This window comes from Aphelocoma coerulescens (genome assembly GCF_041296385.1).
Source record: "Aphelocoma coerulescens isolate FSJ_1873_10779 chromosome W unlocalized genomic scaffold, UR_Acoe_1.0 ChrW_unloc_scaf_1, whole genome shotgun sequence".
NCBI classification, from domain to species: Eukaryota; Metazoa; Chordata; class Aves; order Passeriformes; family Corvidae; genus Aphelocoma; species Aphelocoma coerulescens.
The window spans coordinates 14479344-14507123 of record NW_027184080.1 but is presented as its reverse complement, the minus strand read 5'-3'; the positions used below and the strand labels follow the sequence as shown (position 1 = coordinate 14507123).

The 27780-nt window shown below is 43.8% G+C and overlaps 1 protein-coding gene across 4 annotated transcripts in view; it reads left to right on the top strand.

The window, feature by feature from the left end:
- Window positions 1-27780, top strand: part of LOC138102790 (zinc finger SWIM domain-containing protein 6-like) — a 421672-nt gene that overhangs the window by 236775 nt on the left and 157117 nt on the right. For 3 of the 4 annotated variants that reach the window (XM_069000557.1, XM_069000559.1, XM_069000561.1), the window contains exon 2: window positions 10623-10979. In XM_069000557.1, coding sequence (XP_068856658.1) covers window positions 10623-10979 — 357 coding nt within the window. Of the gene's footprint in view, window positions 1-1495; window positions 2102-10622; window positions 10980-27780 lie in introns of those variants that run through there. The other variant, XM_069000560.1, reaches the window with a different exon arrangement.

The window sequence follows — 27780 nt, the reverse complement described above, 5'->3', positions numbered from 1 at the left end:
TCCAAGGCTATTCATAAAGAAAACAGGAGCTCATTAGACAGCAGCAGTTCCTGGGTGCAGATAGTGTTTCTGATAAGCTCAAGAGGAGCTGAGCTCAGGTGCTGTTTGTCAAGGCCGAGGCCTAACGAGCATTTCTCAGATTGCAATGTGGCCTGAAAAAGGGGGGGGATGCACCACAACAGGCCATTTCCCAAGAAGCAGGGCTTCAGCACACATAGTGGTTGCTCCAGAAGGCAAACATTGTAAATAACAAATGCCCCCCCTTCCTCCTCATTTTCTTAGCTTTTATATCTGAGCTGACATCATATGGTATGGAATATCCCTTTGGTTAATTTGGGTCAGCTGGCCTAGTTGTGTTCCCTCCCAGGATCTTGCCTACCCCCAACCTATTGATGGGGTGGGGGAGAATATTGGAGAGACAGGACAGGAGAAACAGCACACTCAATTGTTGGGTGCTGACACTGGCCCAGCTTGGGTCATTGTTGCACTCCTTGTTCCTCACTAAATTCACTCTTTCTCAGTTCGTGTCATTTCTGCTACTTTGTGCAACATACATGTCATACCACAGATTATTTTCCCGCAAGGTTAAATCTCCTCAAGGCACACACCAGGTCTCCCCATCCTTCTGCATTACCCACCAAGTACACCATGGTCCTTGGGCAAAGAAAATCCAACAAACAGGTTTGCCTTTTCCTATGGGAGGAGAAATCCACACTGACTTCTCCAGCCACTTTCCTATGTGTAGTATGGGGACCTTATCTTCTCCCACAATGTGTAGGGGGTTTGTTTGGGCTGGACCAGAGTGGTTAGCAGATCCTCTGGTGTTAAGCAGCCAAGTGGCTTCTGCTAAATTTGTATCCCAATGCTTACGTGCCCCATTGCCTAATGCTCTTAACATAGTCTTCAGCAGCCCATTATACCTCCCAATCTTTCCAGAAGCTTGTGGGTGATAAGGGATGTGATATATCCACTCAATGCCATGTTTCTTTGCCCGAGTTTATAAGGTTATTTCTAAAATGAGTCCCATTGTCTGACTCAGTTCTCTCTGGGGTACCATGTCCCCACAAAATGTCTCTTAAGGCCTAAGATGGTGTTTCGAGCAGTAGCATGGTTTACTGGGTATGTTTCCAGCCAACCAGTAGTTGCCTTCACCATGGTGAGTATGCAGCTCCTGCCATGGCATGTTCATGGCAGTGATCCAATGTAGTCAATTTGCCAGGCCTCACCATATTGGAAACCCATCCACTGCCCTCTATTTCAGGGAGATTTCATTCACGTAGCTCCCTTAATTGCAGCACATTTCACATTCGTGAATAACCTGTGTGATAGCCTCCATGGTCAGGTCTACCCCTTGATCACAAGCCCATCTGTATGTTGTATACCTTCCTAGATGTCCTGATGTTTTTATACCAAAATCAGCCAGATAGAAACTTTCTAACACAGTTTTGAATATGAGAAAGCAGGAATTCTTTATTGCAGCATGCTGGTAACTCAGAAGATCCTTCCTCTAACTGAGTGCCCCGAACATCAGGTAAACAGTTTTTATCACACACACTGATTACATATTCATTAGCTATCCCCGCTTTCTTGATCTATATGTATTGCTTTATTTTACATAGTCACAGCTCTGTCGCTGTTGTACCGGTGACAGCGAGAAAAGCAGCATAGACTTGGTCCAGAGGAAGGGAATGGAATTATTTATTAATTTCCAAACTTGTTTATATAACCTGGTTTGCTTGAATGGCATAAGGTTATTGGTCCTTTGACCATCCACCTCTTAGAATGATTGGTTAAACCCTACAACACCCCTTTCAAAATATTTCTCCAGTCAGTAACATAACAAGCTGCATAACAAAACTGCAGCTGCAAGATAAGGTATTGGTTTACAAAAACCTCTCCCTGTTCCCAGCCAGTGTGTGTGTGAAAGCAAGACTCTCACAAGGATGCTGGCAGAAAGCTGGAAAATTTCTCTGCAATCAAGCTTTCAGCATCCACAACACCTCTTATCAGAAGTCCTTATATGGCTCTTTGGGGTCTTCTTTGTTGGTCTTCAACATCCGGTGTCCTTTTTAGGTGGTTGTTCCTCGACCCCCGCTTTTGAGTAAGTGCAATATCATTGCTTTGCATAACTTCTGCTTTGTCAGCCTTGCAAAGCTGAGCTGGCATCCTGCTTGCATTTTGCATGATTTCTGTTTGCCTGTTACATCCTTTATCTACTTCTCCAAGGCTGGACTGTTCTGTTCTACTGTCCTTATCAGTTTTGTGGGCCCATTGGGCTATAAATATTTCACCCTTCCCTTCCCAGTCTAAGTTTACCTGCGCTATTCCAATTTTGGCATTCTTATCTATCTGTTCATTGTTCTGATGTTCTTCAGTGACACAACTTTTGGGCATGTGAGCATCTGCATGACATATCTTCAGAGTCATGCTTTCTACCCATGCAGCAATGTCCCACCACAATGCAGCAGCCCAGATGGGTTTACCCTTGTGTTGCCAATTGCTCTTCTTCCATTGCTCTAGCCAACCCCATAGGGCATTAGCCACCAACCAGGAGTCACTATAAAGTACAGGCCACTTTTCCCGTTCAGCAATCTCTGGGGCTTGTTGGATGGCTTTCACTTCTGCAAATTTCCTTAACTCGCCTTCTCCTTCAGCACACAGCAGTTTTCCCTGCAGGAGCAGGACTCCGCACAGCAGTTTTCCCTGCTGATGGTTTCCTACGACATGACAGGATCCATCAGTAAATGGAGCGTGGCCCCTTTCGTCATCTGATAACTCATTTATCATGGTTTAATCCCAGTCAGCAACCAAGCCCCACTCAAGATGCTTGTTCACTCCTCCAGCAGCGGGATGGGGAAGAGAATCGGAGGGGTAAAAGTGAGAAAACTTGTGGATTGAGATAAAAACAGTTTAATAGGGAAAGCAAAAACCACACACACAAGCAAAGCAAAACAAGGGATTCATTCACTGCTTCCCATGGGCAGGCAGGTGTTCAGCCATCTCCAGGAGAGCAGGGCCCCATCATGTGTAACAGTTACTTGGGAAGACAAATGCTACCACTCCAAATGTCTCCCCTTCCTCCTTCTTCCCCCCTCTTTATATACTGAGCATGATGTCATATGGTCTGGAATATCCCTTTGGTCAGTTGGGGTCACCTGTCCTGGCTGAGTTTTCTCCCAACCTCCCATGCATTCCCAGCCCCCTTGCCACTGTGGCAGTACAAAAAGCAGCAAAGGCCTTGGCTCTGTGTAAGCCCTGCTCAGCAATAACAAAAACATCTCTCTGAAAAGGCCCAAGAGCTACTGAATGAGCTATTTCCTGTTTGATCTGCTCAAAGGCCTGTTGTTGCTCAAGGCCCTGCTCAAAATGGTTCTTCTTTGTAGTCACTCAATTGAGGGGGCTCACAAGCTGTCTATAACTTGGAATATGCATTCTCCAGAACACCACAAGGCCTAGGAAACCTTGTGATTCCTTTTTGTTAGCCGGTAGAGACATAGTTGCTATTTTGTTAACCACATCCATAGGGTCATGACGGCATCCATCCTGCCATTTTATTCCCAAGAACAGTATCCCCCATGCAGGCCCCTTGACCTTGTTTTTCTTTATGGCAAACCCAGCTTTCAGAAGAATCTGAATTATTCTTTTAACCTTCTCAAACACTTCTTCTGCCTTGTTGCCCCATACAATGATGTTGTCGATGTATCAGATGTTCAGGGGCATCACCCTGTTCCAGTACAGTTTGGATTAGTTCATGACAGATGGGAGGACTGTGTTTCCACCCCTGGGGCAGTCAATTCCAGGTATATTGGACAACACTCAACACAAAAGCAAACTGTGGCCTGCACTCTGCTGCCAAAGGCATCAAGAAAAACACATTGGCAATATCAGTTGCAGCATACCACTCGGCTGCCTTTGACTCCAGTTCATATTGTAGTTCCAGCATATCTGCTATGGCAGCATTCAGTGGTGGTGTCACTTTGTTCAGGCCACAATAGCCTACTGTTAGCCTCCACCCTCCAGCAGACTTTTTCTCTGGCCATATGGGACTATTAAAAAGCGAGTGAGTCTGTTAACTCATTGGCTCTCTAGTTGATCAATTAGCTCATGAATGAGAGTCAAGGGCTATCAGTTTGTACAATATTGCTGCCAGTACATTGTCCTGGTAGTAACTGGCACCTGCTGGTCTTCAACTTGCAGCAATTGCACAACAATGGGATCTCCTGAGAGGCCAGGCAGGGTGGATAACTGTTTGATCTTCTCTGGGTTCACAGTAGCTAATCCAAAAGCCTATTGGCACCTGTTATGAATGGATGATGTAGGTTTAAATCAGCTCTTGCTTTTGCCCAGGCCTCTGGCAGCAGGCAGTCGTGTTATTGAGGTGTCCAGCACCCCAAAAATGCACTCTCATTCACAAGTTCTTTAATAATGTCTGATTCAGTCTATTATAAAATGAATTATTTATTAATAGACACAACTAACAGACATAAGACTTAAAATAGACTATTAATACACAGGGATAAGACAAAAAGACAATACTAGTATTATACATGCGGAGTTAAAGATATCATTAAATTTACAGCTAGCTGAGAAATAGTATAACTTAGGATTCAATGTTTCTTGCCATCCAATCTTGATGGAGTACACATCGAAAAATCCTCTCTCTCAATTCCCAAGGAAAGGGACCTGGAGTTGTGTCCAAGGCTCCAGGGAGAAATCTTCTCACACCTTTCCGAGGAGTGTGTAAGAGACTTCTGCTCTGTGATAATTTGTGTGGGCTTTTATAGACATAAGAACCATGTCTTTTGGTCACCGATGTTTATTTTCCTTTATCTCTTTCCACATCTGCTTTCATACCAAGATGTGTACTCGGGGCTTGGTCTCAGACTCTCAGGAGCCTGGAGGTGACCTCCTGTTGGGCTCTCTGGCTCCTTGCTGGGCTATTAATCTGGCCTGAGTTATCTCTTCCAAATGCCCCAGCCATGAGAGAGGGGGGACGTCCTGCCACAGTACCCCTTTGGATCCTTGAAGTACCCTCTCCAGACGTAGTTGATGCCATTGGATACAAGGGGCCTCTGGCCCAGTCACAATGGGGTGCTTTTGCCACTTGTCCCCTGTTAAGCTCCACTCACCCTACAATACAGACAACTCCTAACATCCTCCCGTCACTCCAGAGATCCAGATGGGTTCTGTGCCCCTATACCCCGATGGCATCACTGTGCACCCGTGTCTACCAAAGCCTTGTACTTCTGTAGATCTGATGTGGCAGGCCATTGAATCCACACAGTCCAGTATGCCTGGTCACCCCTTTCCTCCTCCTGGCCAAAGACAGGGACCCTCTATTCCAATTCCTGGTCAAAGTATTCACTATCTGATCCTTGCAGTGCCAGACCTGAAGTCCCCTCACCAGGATCCAGGGAGGTGATTTCAGTCCTTCTGTGTCTGGAAGATCACTGATCTTGTGTCTCTACAGCAACTACACTGACAGCCTTCTTGGGTGGCCCCCTCTTAACAGCTCTCTTCCCTTCTAGCTTAAATGTGGTTTCACCATCCCACTTCCTCCCATCCTCCCCCTGGTCACACAGAAAGAACCAAAGTGCACCACATGGCCTGTGCTTGGCTCTTCTTTTCCCTCTGACTGGGGCAGGAGACGACTGATCTCTTGGGCTGCTCCTGACAGCCGAGGCGATGGGCCATAGGGATGTGGAAGTACAAAGACTATCTTCAAAGTTGTGGAGCCAGAAAGACACTATCTCTACAGTTGATGTATTCATTTTGTGGTCATACATTGCTGCCAAGCTGTTGGAATATGATGCAGAGGCACTTTGAATCACCTTCCTCTCCACATGGCCTGTGTGCAAGAGACATCCTCTGGATTTTAAGGGATATTATAATTTTTTTAGATCACTTTAGATTACTTCCAGCACTACTAATTCTCTCAAGTACTAGATACCTTTATCTGCAATGGTCCACTTTCCTGGAAAGTCCAAAAGATCTTCCTTAATTGAATATCTTGCCCTCATGCTTGAGAGGAGCTGTCTCTAGAGACTGCAAATTGATTCCTCTTTTCCAATTCCTCTTTCAATTCCCTGATTTCTATCAAGGGATCCCAGCTGCTTGGCTTCATGTCCTTCTAAGTGCTAACTGTCAGCCCTGTTATTCCAGCATCAAAGCAACCAGGTAGAAATCCACTCACCTGGCTGGCAGCTGCAATCTTTTCGCAAGTCTCGAAGTTCTCATGAGGTCGGGGACTGGGTAACTTCAGTTTCCTGTTTGATTTATCTCACTCCTTTCAATTTCTTTCTTGAAGGACTGGCCTCTTGATCTGACCCCTCCTCTCCTGATTTCCTGATTCTTCTTCTTCTTCCTCCTCCTCCTCCTCTGGACCTGTCTTTCTCCTTATCCATTTTTCTTTTTCACTACTGGGGCGATGACTGTAGTGGTTGTTTGGGTCCCTATCTCAACCATAGTGTCCTCAAATGCAGTTTGGGTTCCTGCCTCAACTACAGTCCTCTGAGAGTACTGAACTGTGGCTTGATAGGCACAGGCCAGGCCCCAGTACAGGGCAAGGAGCTTCTGGTTTTCATTGGGGTAGGCAAGGCACCCTTCTATCAGGTGACAGGTCAGTTTGTCAGGGTTGATCCCCTGTTCAGGTGCAAAGTCCCAGGTAATGGGAGGTGATTCCACATACCCTGCCACCCAGGGGCCAGCCACTTCAGGACACATTTCAATATCTCCTCACCTAAAATCTATTTTCTCTTGATGCCTGAAGATTTTTAGCTTTTTATATATTTTTCATATATTTGTAACTTTGTAGACTGTTAATACATAGTTATAATTTCTAGTACTATTCCTGCCCTCTCCCATAGTTTATCAAACCCTTACTAATACATTCTTGAAATTCTGTTTAGTTTTGCCTTTAGTCTAGCAAGGACACTGTTTTGCACTATATATCATAGACACAATAAAGCGTAGGGCTAAAAGATGGGGGGGGGGGGGAGGGCTTCAGTGGGACAGAACCTGGGGGAAAATTACCTAACCAACTGCTCTTCTAATTGGACAATATTTGATAGGTATACTAATCAACTAACCTTATAAAATTGTGGAAATACTGTATCACCTGTGCATATCTCCATATTGTGCACCTTGAAGGCTTTCAATTAAAGATTTTCTTTTATATTATCATTTTAATACTGTTTTGAAAAGACTTGTGTTTTATTCCAGGCAACACTCTTACACCAGGATGACACCAGTTTCCACAAACCCCATAGTATGCTAACAGTATTAATTGATAGTATGCAACAGCTCATGTAATGATGAACAAGGACTGTGGGAACCTGCATTATAAAAGCATTCACATCAATCTCAGGCAGGGAGAGGGAGATGTATTCCCTCATCCTCTCTGCAAGACAGCTCCCCCTGCACAGCAAGGCCATCAATGGAAAGACAAAGTACAGAGCCAGTGATTGTATTAACATGTTCCCAAGCTCAGCAAAATAAAGAGATAAGCAGTGCATCTGACAAACTCCATGTCCTGCACAGGAGCTTGCTATTTAATAACTACCATTACTATAGCATGCAATAGATATATAACTGCTTTTGTCTCACCCTATGTTGGGCACCAAAAAGGGCTGTGGTGGGTTAACCTTGGTTGGACACCAGGTGCCCACCAAGCTGCTCTATCAGTCCCCTTCCCAGCTGGACAGAGGAGAGAAAATAAGATGGAAAACAACTAGTACATTGAGATAAGGCAGTTTGCTAAAGCAAAAGGTTGCATGCACACAACCAAAAGGAAAAAACAATTTTATTCTCTACTTCCCATCAGCAAGCAATGTTCGGACACTTCCTGGGAAGCGGTTGCTCCAAAAGGCAAACATAAATAACGAATAACCCCCTTCCTCCTCCTTCCCTTAGCTTTTATATCTGAACTGATGTCATATGGTATGGAATATCCCCTTGATTAATTTGGATCAGCTGGCCTAGTTGTGTGCCCTCCTAGGATCTTACCCACCCCCATTCTATTGATGAGACAGAATGTTGGAGAGACAGCGCTGATGCTGTGCCAGCGCAGCTCAGCAGTAGCCAAAACACTGGTGTGTTATGAACACCTGTCTACCAATGCAAAGCATAGCACTGGGAGGGCTGCTATGGGAAAATGAACTTCAGCTCAACCAGACCCAATACAGCTACTTACTAAGAGCAGAAAGGAGTAGGATCAGGCCCTTTTTGAGTGTTCAAGGGTTACACTTTTCCTCAGGTCATAGATGAGACACTTTGATATATGCTTCATAGGAAAGTGATATTAAAAAAAGGTATCTCCTATACAATTTCCTTGAGACCACCAATACATCTATCCTTTACTGGAAATTCACCTGAAATAGAGCTGGATAAGTTTTAACAATGCCTCTTTATTGAGAGAGGGCACTCATGGGAGCATGCTATGATTACTTAAAAACCAAAGGGAAAGGCAGAGGAAGGAGTTCATTATTCAAGAGGCAATTGCCTTCCCCTTCTCTGTATAAGTGTTGAGTGGAGCCAAGAGCAAGAATGCCAAGTATGCCTGGGCTTCTTTGTCCTCCCCCCCTTCATCTCTGCACTTTACAGCTTACTGCCTCTTCAACTCCAACTACTTTAACTGATAAACAGGGTAGACTATCAAATTTCTGTAGCTGAACGAAATCCAAACAGTGATACTGACTGCACAACCTGCTCTGAAATGCACAGCATAAACAAATGGAAATAATTAGATTTTCCTCTTAATTTCCAGTAGATTGAAGAGTTTCTTAAAAACAATTTGAGATGCAATATTTTGGACTAGAGTGATGTATATATTTCTCTTTTTCCACCTAATTTTCATGTGATACTGCTTCCTACAACACACTTTTTTTTTTTTTTAAATAAAAGAATACTAAATCAGTTTTGGACTTTGAGGGAGTGTGGCTTTATATTATTTCCATTATAAGTAGTTAACGTATAGCACCTTACTTGTAATATCCATTCCAGATTTTATGTGTGCAGTCTGTTCAAGTTTAATACTGATAATATGTAATTTGTTTGTATTGCTTTGTAGCTATACCTCTGACTAAATGCTTGAACCAAAAATCAATGTAATGTTTACATAAAATCCAAAAGAAACACCCAAATTCTGCAGTGATAAAGTATTGAGAGCCAAAGCTAGGCCTTCATGTTGGGAAAATATTGCTATCTCTCTGGCTCTGTAGCTTCTGTGCTGGAGCACGAGGCGTAGCAATCTCTAAAAGGCACTTCCAAAGCAAAGCCGCTTAGCAGGACCAGCTATATACACGCGTGCACGCAGAAACGCACGGATAGCTTCAGTAATACAAGTCGACAGCAAAGAGGCAGGAAGGGTCTTTGCGTGGAGTTCCACAGGAGCAGATTATTGCTTCCACACTGTGAAGGGTTCTAGGGGCAAAGACCCAGAACAATGGAAAGCTCAGGGTTAAGTATGGGAGTGGAGCGAGTGCCAGGGACCAATGGGGAAGCTCTGGGGGAGTGGTGAGAGGCAAAGGCCAATGGGGAGAACAGGGAGGGGAGAACCTTCTAAGGCATGGGACATATAAGGTAACAAGGAGGTGGGGAGGCCATGGGCCAACCAGGGAAGCAGAACTCGGGTAGATTAACATAACAGAACAATGCATCCTGAGAGAGGCCTTTCTGATCACCCTAACCTGAGGAGGTTCTTTTGGTACTAGGGACTTGTCCCACCAGCGGACTCTCTTTGTCCCTTGTAATGTAGGTTCACCGGCCACCATAGAAAAACAGAGATGGGTTCAGATCTGATCTTCAGAGAACAGCGTTTGAGACCTTGGTTCAACAGGGTGCTTTGTAGAGTAGTGGCTGAAGTGAAAATCTTTCTTATGGTATACCATATGTTAAATAAAAAGAAAACCCAGTTCTTTTGCCTTGTGCTTTATCATGCCAAGTGGAAATGCACACTTCTGAAACAGTGTGTGCATGTCTCATTCACTATTATAAATCTGATATCCTGTGTATTGGTAACTGCAGCAGTTTCCATTTCCCAAGAGCTACCCAAACATACCTGCCCTACCAGATTGCTTGGGTTGATGATGAGCTTTAGCATCAGCTCAGTGGTGGGAGAGGTGAAAGCAATGAGGTTAAGTGACTTGTGTCAGTGAATTGGTGGCAGAGTTGAGATTAGGCCCAGTGTTTGTGTGCTACTAGAGTGCAACTACTTTCCTCTTATTGAGAGAATGGGTAAATTTGCTGGTAGGTGCAGACTCTGGTGTGAGGTTTGGAAAATTGCTGCCAGCTTGCTTAACTACTGGTAGTTTCACCTTGGTCTTAATTGGATGCAACTCTGCTTCTGCAGCTATCATTTACCAAGTAACTTTTTCTTACTATCAAACTTTTATGAATGTTGTGATGGAATGGCAAAGAGGGCTTGTAAACCAGCTCCTTTTGATTTTATTTGATATAAAAAGGGTATGACAGAAAGGGTTCATCATATTTGTAATTAAAGCAAGTTCTTTGAGATATATTCTTTCTCAGAAATACATGATGACTTTTGCTTAATTAAAGGTTATCCATAATGAGATATGGTATTTTATTTAAGAATGTAAGCCCTCCTTTTTTTCCCTTCACAGGTTTCCACTTGAGTGGCACTGTGACAGACCCTGCAATGCAATCAGAGCCAGAAACTGTTTGCAATGTAGCTATCAGCTTTGATCGTTGCAAGATTACCTCAGTTACCTGTAGCTGTGGAAACAAGGACATATTTTACTGTGCCCACGTTGTGGCACTCTCTTTATACCGGATCCGCAAACCAGATCAGGTCAAACTTCATCTTCCCATTTCAGAGACACTGTTTCAAATGAACAGAGACCAACTACAAAAATTTGTACAGTATTTGATCACAGTGCACCACACAGAAGTTTTGCCAACTGCTCAGAAATTAGCAGATGAAATTCTTTCTCAGAATTCAGAAATCAATCAAGTCCATGGTAAGTTTGATGCTTGTTCTTTTGTTTCATTCCCTCGCTGGTTTTTGATATTATTTTTTTTGTGGCACTCAGGAGTGTGACCTCCTGAAGTCCCTTCCAACCTAATTACTTTGTAATTTTTATGGTGTTTACATTATGGTGTTGTGGTCAGTTCATCACATGTTTCTGCCACTGCTTTCTCCTCAGGGGGAGGACTCCTCACACTCTTCCCCTGCTCCAATGTGGGGTCCCTCTGTCCTGGTTACAGGAGTAGAGTGCCAGTTTAGCAGTATGTGGGTGTAACCAAAAGGTGTATTCGACTCCTGTCTACCTCATATCTGACTGTTAATGATGGGTCATTTGCAGTAGCTGCCCAGTGCACACTTGACACCTCAGGCTACAAGATGGATGTTAAATGAGATAAGGAAAAAGAGGCAACCCTGCAAGGTGGGGTAGTGTTTCTTTTTCTTCACACCAATGACTCAGCTGTGATAACTTCCTCGGGGGAAGCACCAGCACAGCCACACCTATCCTGAGGTGGTCACCTCTGCTAATGGGCCGTAATGGACTCATAGGCACCAGCAAAATAGGCAACTGCAATGACTCACAGTATTACATCATTCCATTTTGAAACTCCCTGCCCTGGGGGAGGTACTGAGCATTTCCACCTGAACCTAAGCATATATAATCTCTGTTTTTGGGGATTTGGGACATCACCACCACTCGACAGATCCAGAGGAGGACCAAAACTTCCACAGGACCACTGCTTTTGACTGTAACCATCACTTCAACAGGAGTGCAACCACCACTTGATAGGACTGTGACCATCACCCTGACCAACAGGGTGCCAGGTTGTACTCTTTGTGGGTTTAAGCCAGTTTTCTGTGTATCATTGCATTTATTATAATCTCTCTATTAAATAGTAACTCTGACCCAAAATATCTCTTAAGGTAATTGAGTGGGGTTCATTTCTCCCACTGGTTTACTTTTCTACCAGCTCACTCTCCCACAGGAAACAGTTCTCCACAACCTTCTCCAATGTGATTCCAATTTTGACAATGTACGGTTCTTCACAAACTGCTCCAATATAGGACCCTTCCACGTGGTGCAGTCCTTCAGGAACAGGCTGCTCCAGTGTAGGTCCCCCACAGGGTCACATGTCCTGCCACCAAACCTGCTCCAGCATGGGCTTCACTCTCCACGGGGTCACAGGTCCTGCCAGGACCCTGCTCCAGCAGGGGCTTCCCACAGGATCACAGCCTCCTTTAGGCACATCTACCTCCTCCAGCATGGGGCTCCTCTGTGGGCTGCAGGTGGACCTCTGCACCCCTGTGGACTTCCATGGGTTGCAGGGGCACAGCTGCCTCACCATGGTCTTCACCATGGGCTGCAGGGGAATCTCAGCTTTGGCACCTGGAGCACCCCCTCCCCCTCCTTCTCCACTGACCTTGGTGTCTGCATAGTTTTCCCTCTCACATATTCTCATTCCTCTCTATGCTGGCTGCAATTGCTTCTGTGCAGTTATTTCTTTCCCTTTCTTAAATATGTTATCACAGAGGTGCTACCGCTTTCACTGATGGGCTCAGCCTTGGGCAGCAGGGGGTTTATCTTGGAGCCGACTGGCACTGGCTCTGATGGACATGGGGGAAGCTTCTGACAGCTTCTCACAGAAGCCATCCCTGTAGCTTCCCCACTACCAAAACCTGGTCATGCAAACCCAATACACCCATAGAAGCTACTGTGGAAAAAATTAACACTCTCAGTCAAAACCATCACACCAGTTCTTTCTTTACATTTTCTCGTATTAGCACTGTCTGCTTCACAGTAGTTTCTGTTTAATGCTATGCACTACTGAACAGTTGTTATATTTTACCCAAGAGTTATGAAATGAAACACAAGATGAAATTACTTATGTCCAAACTTTGAATCATTTGGGGAATAAAAGGCATAATATTTTGTAATAAGTAATTTTATCAGCTTTGTTTCTATATAAATGCTATTTAGAATAATTCTGAACACACTAAGTTTATAAAATCAGTTACTATTCTGTTGTGAATCAACATACATTATTGGTTTCTAGCTCTGACCATTTGATCTTTCCATAGTACACATGCTTTTAGTTGCAATTGTTTTCCCATATCTTCTTGATTCTGCCATGAGATTATATTTAATAAAAATTTATTAATCTACATTTCACTTGTATACTTAAATTCATAAGATTTTTATAAAATTAAGTTCAAAAAATTAAGCATGGCTGAGTAAATAATGTGGCATGGTTTCATCTGAAGATTAAAACAACTCTTGTGATACTTCCAAAATAAGGACCAGGGAAGTGGTTTACTTTGAAGATGCTATGTTCTGCCCTTATATTAACAAAAATTTAGAATCACAGAATCATTAAGGTTGGCAAAGACCTCTGAGATCATAGAGTCCAGCCTTTGAATGATCTCAAACTTGTCAACTAGACCATAGCACTAAGTGTCAAGTCCGCTTGTTTCTTGAACACCTCCAGGGATGGTGACTCCACAACCTCCCTGGGCAGCCCATTCCAATGCTTGACAACCCTTTCTGTGAGAAATGGAACAACTCTTAGTTAAAAAAAAAAAATTAAAATAATTTTATTGAAAACAGAAAAGCGAAAAAAATTACAGAAATTAGAAAAATATAAAAATTTGGGATCCTATGGCTCGATAGATGGTATACCCCAGGAGCGCAGGGATTTGAGATCTTCTGGCTGAAACAGCACTGGACCTCAGGTAGAGAAAAAGGACTTACAGTGCTAGGCTGGCTTTTGGCTGATCCAAAAGCAAAAAATTACTAAAGGCTCCTTAATAGGAGTAGGGCTTTCCCAGCACTGATGTCTACCCCAGCCTGCAGGGAAAGAGAAAAAAAAAGGGGCGTGTCTCTGTCTGGCTCGTTGTTTTATAGTGCCTTTGCTCTGCCCCAGTCCGCCCACAGCCTGCCCACAGCCCGCCCCTTCGGTTTAAAGTGATTGGTGTTTTCCCTTTGACAGATTATCTCTGTCCACCAATGGCTCATCGTTGTCAGAGGGGTGGTACTAGTTGAGATAAGGGTGCTACAATGCCTTCATTAAAATTCAGGTTGCCATGGAGCTTGCCTAAAGGGTAATGGCTATGGGGCTGGCTGTTAGAACTGGGGTTTTTGAAATTTGCCTTGGAACCAAAGTACAAGTAAAAACACCTAAAAAAAATATTAAAATACATCCAACACATCTTAAACCACTTGTAAAATATACAGTAAACACAGGAAAGATAACTCTTATGGTGTACAAGTGGTTTGAAGTTTGAAAAGGGAGCATTAAGTTGGGAATCTTAACTGGGAAGGATGCAACTCTCTCTTAATAAACTACTTTGAACAATTGAAAACACTGATAATGGAACTTGATTTTTGTACCTGGGCTGATGGGTTAATTTTAGCATTCAATTTAAAAATATTTAACTCAAAATTAATTAATTAAAGCACTTAATATGCAAAGACCAAGCACAAATAGGGATTTCATGTATGACACTTTCCACGGAGAAATTCTTTCTGATGTCCAACCTGAACCTCCCCTGGCACAGCTTGAGGCCATGTCCTCTTGTCCTGTTGCTATTTGCCTGGGAAAAGACACCTACCCCCACCTTGCTAGAACCTCCTGTCAGGTAGAGAGCGAGAAGGTCCCCCCGAACTTCCTTTTCTCTGACTAAACACCCCCAGCTCCTTCAGCTGCTCCTGATAGGACTTACTCTCTGGACCCTTCCACAGCTCCATTGCCCTTCTCTGGACACACTCCAGCACCTCAATATCTTTCTTCTAGTGAGGGGTCTAGAACTGAACACAGGATTTGATGTGCAGCCTCACCAGTGCCAAGTACAGAGGGACAATCTCTTCCCTGGTCTTGCTGGCCACACTATTATTACCGCAGGCCTGGGCCCTAGGGTATATCACCGTATCCCGCAGCCATAGGGAGGAGGAGGAGAGAAGATCCAGCAGGCAGGAATTGTGCAGCAAGATTGATTGATTTAATTATTTTACAAACTCTTTTATAGACTTTTTTCTTCATAGTCTAATTGGACAAGGATCAGCCACCCCTTGGGGGTGATTGGCTAAAATCCTAAAACATCCATTGTCAAAATATTTTTCTACTATACCATAAACAAGACTTTTCAAGGTTGCAGGTGGCTTGGTTGTTTACATACTCTGCTACCTCTTCTGTGAGAGTGAAAAGTCTCTCACGGACTTAGAAAATAGCAAGAAAATCCTCTCTAGCAGCATTTTTGTATCTACACACTATTGCTGATACAGGCCAGGATGCCATTGGCCTTCTTGGCCATGTGGGCACACTGCTAGTTAATGTTCAGCCAGCTGTTTATCAGCAACCCTAGGTCCAGCCACTCTTCCCCCAGCCTGTAGCACTGCATAGGGTTGTTGTGACCCAAGTGCAGGACTCAGCACTTTGCCTTATCAAATCTTATTTTGGCTTATTGAATTTACTATTCTACCCTGAGTAATTTTCAATATAGGCTATTCTTTGCTTATTTTAGTCAATCCCCCTTTTTGCTTCTATTTACTTTTCAAGATTACGTTCTTTATATGTGACACTAGTTCTTGAATGTGGCTGCTCAGTTTGAAAGTAGTTGCTTTTAAAATTCCTAATGTAATGATCAAAGTCCTTAATTTTGTTTTAAATGATGCTTCTTATAACTTGGGAGTTGATTATATTTAACATGTAACCTGCTATGGCCATAAATATAAAAGTCTTTTACCCTGTTTTCAAAATGTATTTGGGTGTTCAGTGTTACAAAAAAATTGTGCATGGTATTTCTGCTTTTATTACTAAGATTGCAATTTAGGAATTTTAGTAAAAGAGCAGGAGTATGTATGTATGGCTGTATCTATATACTGAGTGGAAATACTTTACTTATTGTATTTAACTGTAAATGCATGATGTTAAACCTATTTTAAAAACCAGTCATGACAGAAGTTAACAAAGCCAGAGGTGGAAGGAATGGAGATTAATCTGTTAGTGTCTATAAAGTGACACAGTTTAATTACAGGTTTTAATATTTAGTATACAGTGATTTCTCTTTCATAGTTCAAATGGGAACTAATTTATCCTCATAACATCCCTTTAAAGTGCATAAGTAATGAGAAAAATGAATTCAAGAGCTGAATTTTTAGCAGCATAATATTGAACATTTATTAGTAGAACAAAGGCATATCACAGCGCTGGGGGGCTTAGCAATATTGCCAGAGGCTCCGCTCCATTCATTTTACCATGAACTTAAGTACTTCTTTAAACTGTTACATATTCATTAAGCCCAGAAAGTAATTTCACTCAACTTTCCCCCCTCTGGTCTCTGCCCCCTTCCACCAGCATGATGCCGCCTCGGTCCTCTGGATAGCTTCAGAATTGAAGGCAGGCACCCCCCCCCCCCCCCTCCAGTGCCTCCTCAGCCTCCAACTAATTTGTAGTTGACAGTTTCCTTGGGAGGTGTGAGTTTTGATGAGATAACAGACTTCCTGTGATGCATGCGGTTTATCTTCATTTCTTTAAGATGTCCTGATTTCTGCCTCTGTAGTTTCTCAACTTAAAGGACATTTATTACCATGTGTTTATTACTACTTTTCCCAACATACTACAACTATTTCCAAGTTACAATTTACCCTAATCTTGTTTTACTTAACTATATTTTACTTTAACACTTTCTACATAGTACATTATCACTTATAAATGTTAAAATCATATATGCGAAAGACATTTATCATTCACTCATTTATCACAGTAACACTTATCCTCAGTTTAGAATTGGGGAGAGGGATTTGGTCATGATACCAAACTGCACTGCAGTGATTAAATTCAGGACTGCCCATGTTCCTCTCCCCAGCCAAACTGTCCATCTCCTGAAGCCTTGTGCTTGTTTGGGGCCGCACTGCACCCCAAGTGAGGCCGCTGCCTTTGGGTTGACCCTTCAGATCTACTTGCCAGGTATTGCTAGGACTTCATTTCACAGCTCCTAAGGCAGCTCCCTTCTGCAGTCCTGTTGCTTGTTCAGATTGTGTGGAAAAGCCACGCTATGAAAAGCCAGTGTCCACAAAGAAGACAGAGGAGTCCTGCAACTTTATTCAAATAAAGGGACAGATTCCACTAGGGCATACCCCGTGGGGTCTCTCTCAAGGTTTTGGAGGGCACAGCCTCCTTTTATCCTAAACTCCTGGTTGCATGTTGCCCTCTTCCTTTCCCTATTGGCTGAGGTACTAGGAAGGTACAGCCTTCCCAAACCTCCTACCACATATTCCCCCTTGAACATGTATTGTCATTTCCCCCCAAAGTTCAGAAGTTCAGGCCATCTGGGTTCTGCAATAGACTTTGCGCGGACCCATTTGTCCTATTACCCTAAAGTTCAGGTGTTCAAATTGTCTAGGTTCTGTAACAAATTTGTGCAGCTTGATGTTTGTAGAGACATTAAGACCCATTTCGAAGACATTAACACCCATTTCTCCTAAAGACCCTCACCCATCGAGTCGTTTGTAAAGACATTAGCACCCATCTTTCCTATCAAGATGGTTCCCATCCCATGTCTTCAGAAGAAAAGCAGCAGTGTAGAAATCCTATCTGTTGCTCAAGAATGATGGGTGTGATAGAGGGAGAGGAAGCAGACTAGATCAATCGGTGTTCACCTTGTTGAGGAATACACCTAGGGCCGGTAGGTCGGTGTGTAGGTGCAGTGCAAGCTGCAAGGTGTGCCCTGGGTGGGGGAAATGGTTGGAGCCCCAGGCAACGAGCCATGATCAGGCACTGACCCTTTGCCGAACTAAGGGCAAGTAGACCTGTGGCGCTGGCCCATCAATCACCCAGAGACCCTGCAGAAGCCAATGAACAACAAGAAGACCCCAGACCCAAAATCACCACTGGAACAGGTGCACAGACTGTAGTAAAAGTCCAGGGATTCCTTTGTTCAGGGTCCCTCTCCAGAGGCACCAGTGCCAGCTGTTATTGTGTCACTGCACCATGATTAAATTACTTAAAGGAAGCAGAGGTCTGAGACTCTGCAATGGGAAACCTGGGGTGGAGCCAGTGAGGGAACCTGGTCTGACTGTGTGTGGTGTGTGTAGGGAGTCAAGTAGGGCACCCATCGGTTCACTGGAACAACCTGCTGTGAAGGGGCTTCAGTCACAGCAGTGAAAGTCTCGGGTCAATGGTCAGACTGGGAAATTTCCTTAATGACCTGACTGTAAGTGAATGTAGTGATCTGGAAAAGTGCCTGGTTGAGAGATGTGGAGATGGTCATGTCTCAACCCCAAAACAAGAATAACATGGGCAGTGGGAGCTGAGGCTTCTCCAGCAGCAACACTGGGATGCCTGGCTGCTGCCAGGGCTGCAAATGGGGTTTGGATTTGTGCCCAATCTGACATGCCATCTCCTTGCCTTGTTAGTTCATGGCTATTGCTGAAGACTGCCAATGATGTTGAAAGATCAGCAAATTACAAACCATAGATAGTGCCAGTTACATGTATATTGAAAATTCTTTATACATTCTGGTTAAAAATTTTGATCATACTGAGTGTAGCCTATATATGATCTTGTGAGAAAATAGTGTTATGAGTCAGAAGTACTTGTAGTACTGTGCTGAATAGCATTGTAGAGCTAAGACCTTCAGCTTGGTGTCTTGAGCTTTTATAGTCTTCTTACCTAGTGGCATGAAAATAGCACTGGTGTAAGTATAGCAATGCTGAGCCACTGGGGAAGGTATAGCACAAACTGACTGATGAGTTTTTTATAAAATGTAAACAGTTATGGAAAGAATTTGGGTTTTTTCCCTAAATAGGGAAGTGTAGCTGATAAATCTTAGGCTTTTTAAAATACAAGTTAAAAGTAGCCATACTGTCACCAAAAGCGTAGTGGTTTGGTCCAAAATACTCATTACTGTTTACCTTCTGTGAGATAAGAATTAGGAGAAACTCAAAGCAGGCACCAAACTTGAAAGAATATAAAGAAGTTGATTAACAGACCTAAAAGAAGAAAAAAAAAATCATACCACACCTTCAGAACACTTCTCCTCCCCCCACCTTTCTCCCTTCTCCAAGTGACAATGTGAAAAGACAACCCTTCAGATGTTCAGTCTGTTTACCACTTCCATAATAACCTTGTTCAGTCCATTTAAGAAGAGGAGTCTCTCTTGTCCATGCTATGAAAGCATTATGACAACGAGACAGCCGCCCGGGTTGGTTCTCTGCTCGCATGCGAGTCCCTTCCCCCCAACTTGCAGCTTTTCCCACAACTGCTTTCGAGGGTCCACTCTTGAAATTACTGGGGTACAATTTTAAGGTTGAGCCGTTCAGAAACAAAAGTTCTCTTCACCCATCGCTGGGAGCATTTCATCTCTAAGAACAGAGGCCCTTCTTCCCTGGGAGCAAAGGGTCTTCCTCATCTTCATCTTTAGGACTATCTCTGGGAGCATCTCTAGGAACAGAGGTCTTCTCCTTTCCCATTTGGAGCAAAAGTCCTCATCGCTTCCATCTCTCCCTGTTCAAACTCCTCATGAAATTACAGCTGCGTCAGCATCTGCCTATCTCAGCGCAGGTGCTTTTGCTTATGAGTTGAACACTCCACCCCCCATGCCTTCATGAAATTACGACGAGTACTCTGATATATCATAGCTTCACAACAGACTTTCAGCTTTAAGCATCTCCTCTTTCTCTTCCCTCAGGTTTTCAGCTCTTCACAGCAATAAAAGGGTTAATCTCACCTAGGCCTTGCAGCTGGAATGAAGCTTATCGCTGTTGGTCACATGATCTCTGCAGGACAGCAGTGCAGCTTTAGCTGAATCTTGGCCGCACTGGAGGGAGGGGGGAAGCCGAGCTGCTCTGTCTGCCCACAGCAGGGATGGGGGGGGCATTCCACGGATGGAACAGGGTCCATTGGCTCCAGGATGGCTGTGGCCCAGCCCGGCCTGGCCCGAGCAGGGCTTGGACGGGGCCTGCCGGCCCCCCCACAGGGCCCGCAGCCACCGGTCCCAGCACCGGAAATGAGACCGAGCCTCTGCCTCAGGGTTTTCTTTTCTTAAGTGTGGATCACAGAGGCGGTCACAACTTTAAGTGACTTAAAGAATTGTCCATATTCAAACTGGCCAGCTGATAGGTTCTATCAGGTCACAGAGGAAGCTGTAAGCACCCCTTAGCAAGAACATCACTTCTGGGACTATGCTTGCTAACCCATGACAAAAAGTCAGGAAATAAACTCTCCAACCAGTTTGTTAGGTTAGAAAGTTGGCATTGCTGTATTCAGCGCTGAGGTACATGAGGGATCAATCCACCTATAATGTACACCAGTTATAAAAACTTTTAACTATATATACACTTTAGCAAACAAAGGAATTAGTGTTCATTGGCTACAAGTTACATAGTTCTCCTACAGATTAGAATTCTATCTTCTACTGGTTAATGATTTCTTGCTTCTCCTGCTAATTAGTCCACATTATTTGTCTTTTTATTATCCTTTCCCCAGATAGGGAGAGTTTCACTACAATTGCTGAATTGTCTTTTTTAGTTTCTTCCTTATCTCTGGTTTCTGTAAAATGTCCTTGTAGTCTATAAATTCTGCATTCCTGGTGTCCAGTTCTCAGCAATATCTTTCTTCCAGGCTTTAACTTCCTCTCCCAAGTCTGAGAGCACCAAAGCATGTCAAGTGCTAACTTTAATTGTTTTTCTAATACATGGACATCACCCAGAGTTTGCCCGTCAGCCACTATTTGTTTCACAGATTAAATCTCCCTTCTTGTTGTTTAGGTCCCAATATTTACATTTTCCCCCACTACTGCATAGACTCCTTTTTAAAGAAATAGAACTTGTTTGGTAACAATACCAAGATTATTTAAAGATAAATCTCCTTTGAAGTGAGGGATAAATATGTGTGTTTTGTATATTGGTGCTTTTATATATTTCCTTTTCACAGGTCTTTCCTCTGTTTTAGAGCAATGAAATATTTAAACTATTTGCAAGGTGATACTACAAACTTGGGTCTGTTCTGAAACACAGGACTCCTTTGACATAAGCACCTTAGTATAAAGTATAGATTAATAAAAGTTGGGTGTTGGCTGCTATGCTTGATGGCAACTGCTTTTGCAAGACAAGAAGCCTAGCCCTGGAAGGGGCTATGATGATAAGTGAATACTAGGTGCTATGCCTAATGCTAACTGCTCTTGAAAAAAACAAACCCGAGTGGACTAAGATGATAAGGGAAAGGAATGCGAGCTAATGGGTTTGGCTAACCACTTTTCTGCAGAACAAGGGCTTAGCCCCTATGGGCTAAGTGATAAGAAGGAAGACGCATGCTAACTGCCATTTTAATGACAAATAGAAGAACTGTCAGAAAGAGTAGAAAAATGTAATAAGAGAATAGGAACATAATCAATGCATGATTACAGATGGAGTATAACTAAAATAGCAACAAAGTGTGAAATAGCAAAATTAAGTGTGTATTAGCAAAATAGGCATGTGATGAATGTATTAGATAAGAATAGCATGCCATATTTGCAACCCTAAGATAAGGAACCCACAAGTTATGTAAGACCCCAACCCCTTAAGACTGTAACTTTTAGATAAATGAACAAAACAAGGGTGGATGCCGAACTTGTAAATATATAAATAACCTCTGTAAGATGAGCATGGCAGACAGACATGCACATGGAGGTGTTAACCCCTGCATGCTCCCCCCAGCCAGGCCAATAAAGGTGTGCTTTACTTTACAGTACCTTACTGTGGAGTAGATTCCTTTGAATCAGTTTGGCCAGCCAGCCAGGAGTGACTCCGTCTGGCTGTGGGACCCTCCGAAGCCGGGATGGTCTAGAAGGTGCCTCTGGAGACTTCTCCGGATAGACCACCCGTGCTCCGGTGGATCATCGCGGGGACGGACAAGATCCTGACATTAAGGTATGCAAACTTTAAGCACCCTTTACCTGGTTGTAACCTGACTAGTCAAAGTAATACACTCCGTAAACCGTGCACTGGATATTGGTTTATTGGGTTACTAGCACCTTTTAAGATATACACGGGGAGTGTGGTTTGAGCCCCTGGGGGGGAGGGACACATCGGGTCCCTCTTTGCAGAAATTTGGAAAATTGTGTGTTTTGTTGATAACAAGTTCTGACTTTTTCCCCCACCTTTTTAACATAAATAAGGTCGCTTCGCTTATATGACTTTTGATTTGAATGTATTAATCAACTTTCTCTACCTTGTATGATGCTGGTATTGGAGCAGTCTTAGCAATAATTTTTTATTTTCTATTTCATTATTCTGTTGGATATTGCCTTTGCATTTCACATACTTCTGTTTCCTCAAACTGCATTTATGTTGTGGTCCGAATTTGGGTTAGGGATTGAACTGGCAATTTTATTAAGCCTTGTGATTTACTTTATCTATACTTGCTTCAAACTGTCTGCCGCCACCCCCTGTGTGTGTTAAATGTCAGTAGAGGAAAGCCTGGCTGAGGTTGTGGAGGGGGAAGAGGAAGGACTGTCCCCTTCATTGTGTGGGTTGTGTGGAGAATGCCATCTGATATTCCTATGCATCTTTTGTAGGCAGTATGGTTTCACTGGCAGATTTGACACAAAAGAGAGGATTTGTTGGTTTTGTCCAGGCTGCCGGAAGGACAAAATCTTTGGTGACTTTTCTGTTAGACCGCGTAGTGTACTCTGCAGGAAGGAATTAAATCGGTTTAATTTGGAAGAAGGAATTTCTGAGGAACAGGCAGTATATATACTCCAAGAATCACTGTTGAATGAGATGGTAAACAAGGAAATACTAGAATTATTACAGGGACTGTATTTAATTGCCTTAATTCAATAATAAAGAGGCTTATGGGAGGGTTCCCTTCTTCAATCAAATAAAGTTGTTTTTGAAAACAACCCTTTCCTACCTTTGACCTCTGTTGGGGTGCTAAAAGCAATAACGCTATCTTTTCTCCCCCTTTCTTTACTATTACACCTCTGCAAAGTGCTTTGTAATTCTATTTTTTTTTTGTATTGGTGAGAGTGAATGAAAGTGTGAGTGACTGAGACGTGCAACTGATCATGAGGCAAATGGGGAGCTCTAACCTGTGTTTCCGTTATCCCATGAGGGGAATGGCCAGGGATGAGTGAAGCGAGTCCCGAAATGATTGTGTGAGAGCAAAAGACACGACTGAGATGCACAAATAAGTGCGAAGTGAGTGGGAGCTCTCATTTGTGTTTCCATAGCTGCACGAGGGGAGCAGCTGGAGAGGAGCAAAGCAAAAGGAGAGTAAAATGGGAAACAAAGAAAGCCAAGATTTAGTGGCTAAAAGCCCCTTAGGGTGCATACTAGCCCACTGGAAGGAAATCGGGGGGGCACCAGGGACAACTGTTAATAAAAAGACTCTTATCAGGTACTGTAATTTGTGGTGGCCGCTTTATAAACTTTGGGGGGGGGAGAGAAATGGCCAGAGAATGGAATGTTAAACTATAATACTTTATAATACTTTATTACAGCTCATCTTGTTTTTACATAGAGAGGAAAATGGAATGAAGTGCTTTACATGGACATGTTTCTTAAACTCAGGGACCACTCTGAGTGGCAAAAAGAAAGTGGTATTAATTTAGCTCCAAGAGACTCTTTTGTTTTAACTGTAGAGAAAGAGAATTTGGAATGGGGGATAAGAAAACTGACGCGATGTTGCTCGGCTTGTTCCATAGGAAAACACTGTTTCAAATATCAAAATAAGCAGCCTGAGGAGAGAATTGAGGACTTTGTCAGCCCACCTGGGGTGGATGGGGGGGTGGAAGTGGGGAGGGGAATGAACTTTCTCCCCCACCATCACCAGAAAGGGGAAGGGAGATGGAAAGAGGAGGACATCGGGCTTCCCCTTTACTATCATTTTCTCCTCCGAGCCTGCGAACTCGAGGGAAACTGAGGGCCCTCTCAGTTTCTTCTGAGAATCGAACTGATGCCTTGAGAGGCCACCTAAAAAGAGAGACTAGACAGGAGTAAGGGAATAAAGGGAGGTATTTATCATGGTGTTCCGCAGTGGTAGGGAGGAGAAGAGAGATCCAACAGGCAGGAATTGTGCAGCAAGATTGATTGATTTAATTATTTTACAAACTCTTTTATAGACTTTTTTCTTCATAGTCTAATTGATCAAAGGATAAGCCATCCCTTGGGGTGATTGGCTAAAATCCTAAAACATCCATTGTCAAAATATTTTCCTACTGTACCATAAACATAGTTCTATAAGGTTGCAGGTGTTCATAGTTTATAGAACTCTACTAATATCTTCCATGAGAGAGAAAAGTATCTCACAGGACTGGAAAGAAGCAAGAAAAATTCTTGCTAGCAGCAATATTTGTATCCACAATTCCCCCTTTTTGTTTTATAAGATAACAATTCTAGTAGGTATTAATCCTAAATAGAATTTGCATCAGTTATTAATTCTAAATATAGCCTTAAGGGCTTTAACTATCTGACTCCATAACAAGTAATTTAAAGTTCAGTCTCTGCTTGTGGAAGGGCCATCCACCTGACAGTTGCCATCCGGGTCATCATCAGAAGAGTCATTAGGCTGATGATCTACATTCTGGTCACCATTTGGATGGTCTGCATTCTGGTCATCGTTTGGAGGCTGCCTGTTCTGCCTCTGGTGCCGTAGGTCAGGGCAAACACATTTTGCAGGTAGCCACCGTACCCCAGTATCTGTGGAAACGCAAGCATACCCACGACCCCAAACGATAAGCTCATGCGGGCCTTCCCACTGGTTAGTGAGTAAATTCTGTACCCAGACTTTTGCCCGGGGCAGTTGTGTCTCGCCTGAAGATTGCAATGAGAGAAAATGATTCAGAATAACAGGATTATTTGAATTTTGTGGTACTGTAAGGTGATTAATTGTATACAAAGCTTTTTCTAGCTGGCTCTGTGAGGTTTCTCCATGCATTCCCCCTTTTTGTTTTTCCAAAACACACTTCAAAGTGCCACGAGTGCGTTCGACAATGGCTTGGCCAGTAGGAGAATGTGGGATACCAAAGGTATGGTCTACACCCCATAGGTGCAAGAACTGCCGCGTCTTCTCCGAGGCGTAGGCAGGACCATTATCAGTCTTCACAATAGTCAGCACGCCCAGGACCGAGAAAGCCAGTTTCCAATGGGCAATGACATCACGGCCCTTCTCTCCAGTGTGAGCAGAAGCCCACATAGCTGAGGAGAAAGTGTCAATAGACACGTGCACATATTTAAGCCGGCCAAATTCGGGGATGTGCATTACATCCATTTGCCAAATCTGCAAGGCTTTTAGCCCTCTGGGGTTTACCCCCAGTGGCAAAGGCACAGTGAGCCCGTGACAGTCAGCACAAGCGCTGACAATGTCGCGCGCTTCGGTTGGCGTTAAATGAAACTGCTTCTGCAGGGTATGTGCACTTTGATGGAAGAAACCGTGCGATGCCTTGGCTTGTGCAATTTTTTCAGGCTGAGGCCCTACCCACGCAGGGTTGGCCAGCATGTCGGCCCTGGCATTGCCTTCTGTTAGAAAACCTGGTAAATTGGTGTGGCTTCGAATGTGCAGAATGTAATATGGATGCATTCGAGCCTGAATTGCAGAGTACAAGGTTTGCAATAGTGAAAACAGAGCTGCATTGTTCACCTCCTTCAGAAATGAACAATCTAAGCGTTGGGTTATATCTGCAACTTAAACAGAGTCAGTAACCAAATTCAAAGGATCCTGTGAGAATTGTTGAAAAGCCATGGTAACAGCCCTTAACTCAACTAACTGAGCAGAGCCTGACTCATGGCCCTTCAGCACCTGCCATTCCGATCCCTCCTTCCAGGTAACAATGGCTTTCCCAGTTTTCCCAGAACCATCCATAAAGACGGTGGGTTCTTGCACTGGCACTCGACACTTGGCCACAAGGAAAGTATGGTCGATTTTGCTAACTGCGGTAATTTATGGCTGAGCAGATGGTAAGTGATCTGCCCTGAAAAGTTTTGCAGCGTGCTTTGCAAAGGAGCACTATGGATAAGGCTCCACTCAAAGTATTCCCTTGAGATCAGAATGACAATTACTGCAGGATCCACCGCCATCAGTTGCAAACATCACTGACGGTATTTGATTATCAGAGAAGCGACCAATTCAAACACCGTGGTTGCGGTCCTTTTTGGCTGATGAGGCAAAAAGACCCATTCTAGGATATGCAAAGGATCAGGCCATTGTGCATTCCACTGGCAAATGATACCTGTAGGATGGAGGTCTGGAATAGTAATGAAAACAGTGATAGCAATGGAGGGATCCACTCAATAAACCTGACGAGTGGAAACAGCCCGTTAGACTTCTTGCAGCGCTCGTCGCGCTTCCGGAGTCAACTCGTGAGGTGAATTCAGATCGGGGTCCCCCTTTAATATATTAAAAAGTGGAGAAAGTTGCTTCGCAGTTAGACCTAAATAAGGTCGTAACCAATTGATGACACCCAGTAGTTTCTGAGCATCATTCAAGGTTTTAATCGAATCCGAGAATTGCACCTCTTGGCGTTGGATATTTTGGTCCAAAATTTTCACTCCTAAATATTTCCAAAGAGGAAGCTGTTGAACTTTCTCTGGAGCTACCTCTAATCCATAGGCATGCAGAGCAGCGAGCAGCTGACACTGTATTCTCCGCAGCTCATCCCGGGTGGATGCTGCCACCAGGATATCATCCATGTAATGGTAGCAGCATGCATCAGGAAACTGCTCGTGGACTCCGGATAAAACTTGGGTGACATACCACTGACAGATAATTGGGCTGTTCCTCATCCCTTGAGGGAGGACCTTCCATTGGTATCTCTTAGCAGCTTCAGCATTGTTAATGGCAGGCACATAAAGGCAAATTTTGGTTTGTCATCAGGATGCAAAGGAATTGTGAAAAAGCAATCCTTCAAATCAATGATCAGTCTGTCCCACCCCATAGGAATCATGGTGGGAGAGGGCATGCCAGGCTGCAATGCCCCCATACCTTCCATTACTGCATTAACGTTTCGGAGATCCTGCAACAGTCTCCATTTCCCTGATTTCTTCTTAATTACGAAAACAGGAGTATTCCAGGGACTAGTAGAAGGCTCAAGGTGCCCCTGTTGTAACTGTTCCTGAACCAGCTGATGAAGGGCATCTAACTTCTCCTTTGGTAGGGGCCACTGAGGTTCAAAGATTGGTGTGTTAGTCAGCCACCGCAAAGGCAGTGTAGGATACTGTGCGCCCTTACGCACAGTGACCCCCACTAAAAATTTGTCCCAATCCATACCCCCCAAGCTGCCAACACGTACCGCCCCCAAAGGTTAAGGGAAGTGGTAGTGACATAAGGCCTAATTGTAGCTGTGTGCCCCTCTGAGTCCTTCACCACCACAGGCCGTTCACTTAAATAGCTCTGTGTGGTTCCTCCTAATCCTGTGATGGCCAATCCCACAGGGGCTAAAGGCCATGAGGGAGGCCACGCAGAGAAGGAGATGACAGTTACATCAGCACCCGTATCAATCAAACCTCGAAGCTTAATCTGGGGCGGATGGGCGTTCGGCAGGATCAGGGTACATGTCATCTGTGGCCTTTGGTCAGAGATGTCTGCAGTCCAGAAGGCCTGCGGAAGTCCCATAGATCCACTGCCGTTATCTCCATGAATTGGTTGTTCTATCCTGGGGACACAAGACTTAAAAGACACTAATTTAGCAAGGCAGGTCTTTTCAGGAATAGTTACAGGGGGTTTTTGCGTGGATACCATAGCATGAATCTGACCTTGAAAGTCAGCGTCAATAACTCCTGAGTGCACTAGGATTCCTTGATGGGTAATGTCAAGTTTTTC